Source organism: Buceros rhinoceros, unplaced genomic scaffold, assembly GCF_000710305.1.
Source record: "Buceros rhinoceros silvestris isolate BGI_N320 unplaced genomic scaffold, ASM71030v1 scaffold2805, whole genome shotgun sequence".
In the NCBI taxonomy this organism is placed as follows: domain Eukaryota; kingdom Metazoa; phylum Chordata; class Aves; order Bucerotiformes; family Bucerotidae; genus Buceros; species Buceros rhinoceros.
Genome location: NW_010413229.1, coordinates 1 through 2,153, shown reverse-complemented (window position 1 = coordinate 2,153; position 2,153 = coordinate 1). Strand labels below are relative to the sequence as shown.

Here is a 2,153-nt window from a genome sequence, read left to right as displayed (position 1 = left end):
GGGTGTGTGCGCCCCCCTACCACTCCGAGCCTTGAAAGACACAGACGATACCGGATCCCGGCAGCAACTCGGGCACACGAACCAGGCTCTCTTCCCTGCCCCACTCAGCTCTCCTGCCCCATGCTCCAACAACAACACGACCTGCAGCTGTGCTGTCAAAGCCAGTCAAACGATCACGTCAAACAACTGGAATATTTAAGCCTATTAAAAACATTCTGTTTGCTTCAACTTTTGGGTGAATTCAAGTCAGAAAATCAAAACCACCGATCAGCTGATGACGGGAAGGCACGGTGAGCACACAAGGTTACCCCAGAAGCCCAGGACACCCACCTTGGTAGGCCTGGGCACGCTCAGCTTTCTGCAACCAGCCTATCAACAGCCAATGCTGCAGAGAGCTCCCACTACCAGCAAAGCAAACAGAAAGCCCTCAACCCCTGCTTGAGCAAAACCTCAGCCCACCACCAATTTTTGGAGCTGCTCCCATTGAGCTGGGCTCAGCAGAGCACACCAGGCACAGAAAGTAAAGTGCCCAAGTGTACTCACTCCAATAGACACTACGCACAGACATCGTGCAGGAAGAAAATACACACCAATAGCTTGGAGCACATGCTACAACACATTTTGACTTTGGATCCATAGGAAATTTTAGGTCCATAGGAAATTAAATCATTTAAATCATGGAGATTACTATAGCAATGTCATAACAACCACTTCTCCTCCTCCTACCTAGAGCTGAAGTGCCCTGGATGAGAAGAAGCTTTTGGCGAGGGTAAACAAAACCTTTCCGACAAACCCTGCCTTCCAGAGTTGGAGAAGACCTTCTCTCCACACGAAGTTCTCTAGCTATATAAAGGGCATTTTGAGGTTTCAACAAATCACTGTGGCTAGGCAAGCCCCACCTCAGCTCACGCTGATGCCACCTTCCAGTGCAGGGCTCAAGCCCAGCTCTGAGGTCCAAGCAGTCCTCTCACAGCCAAGGTGAACCCTGCAGTCGCACCGAAGGCAGCAATCACCCTCTGCAATGAAACACCTCTTTGCAAGATCTGAATTTGAGCAACAATAACGCTCATACCTACATGCCTGTATTTCCCCAATAAAAGAGTGCTTCAAAACAGCAGAGCTAGGGGAATCATCAGTTTCTGATTTTTGCAGCAGCAGGGTGGCCGTTTCATTAGACAACATTGTTCCAGCTATGCCAAGTAGCTCCAGACTCCTCCAGACTCCAAGCATAAAGCATGCAGAGTGCTCCTGCGATGCATCTGATCATGCAAGAGGACACTCTAAGTGCTACATCCGATGTCACCAGATCCTCCTTGGAGAAAAGAACAAAAAATAAACCCCTTCTCCTGAACTACAAGCTCTTCAAAAAGAGCAAAAGCAAAAATTATACAGCTCATTAGAAATCAACGTAAAATCTACTTTAGAAGAAATAAGAAAAAAAAACCCCACAATCATTCTGTTTGCAGCTGGCTTATATTTAAATGGAAGCAAGAGTTAGCAATAAACCTTTGCTGTTTGCTCATTCACAGAGTATGCTGCTCACCCTGCGTCCCCACCAGCTGACCCATTCCCACAGCGATCTGCCCCCAGACCCTGCACTCCCGGAAAGGGAATGCAGCAGGCGAGGGGAAAATTTCAACGACCAAACTCAGAGCTGCTGCTTCGCAATACTTCCATCTATAAAACTGGAACGAGGGTTTTAACTTTTCAAATAAAAAAACCATCACCCCGCGGGGCGCTGAGGGGCCCTTACCTCATATCCCAGGCGTGCTGCCCGCTGCAGCAGCGTTTCCCCTGCGTTCTTATTGACGATAAGCCTCCGTGCTTCAGGCGGCATGGGCCGGCTCGGGGTGGTCTCCTGAGGAGGGCTTGTGATTGGCAGCTGCGAGGGCTGTGAGACGGGTAGCAATGAAGGAGTCTGTTGCAGCCGATCATACAGCTTCTGCTCGTAGGACTTGGCTGGCGAGGAGTCACAGTCTGAAGTAGGCTCTGGTCGCTTTCTGACTTTCCTCGTTACAATGACCTGTCAAAACCATTATTGTGGCGCTTTTTCTAATCCTCGTTTTTACAATACAGCGATGGGATTATGTTTTGCCAGCAAAAAAATTACACTTTTCTACTCATATTTAATTTTTTAAGAAAGACCTGCTACA

The 2,153-nt window shown here is 48.4% G+C and overlaps 1 protein-coding gene across 1 annotated transcript in view; it reads right to left on the bottom strand.

Annotated features, from left to right (window-relative positions):
• LOC104493874 (BCL-6 corepressor-like) overlaps positions 1-1,837 on the bottom strand; it is a 17,283-nt gene extending 15,446 nt beyond the window's left edge. Inside the window, exon 1 of the mRNA XM_010136636.1 lies at positions 1,754-1,837. Within this exon, the coding sequence (XP_010134938.1) occupies positions 1,754-1,837 (84 nt within the window). The remainder of the gene's footprint in view (positions 1-1,753) is intronic.
• Between the last annotated feature and the right edge of the window lie 316 nt (positions 1,838-2,153).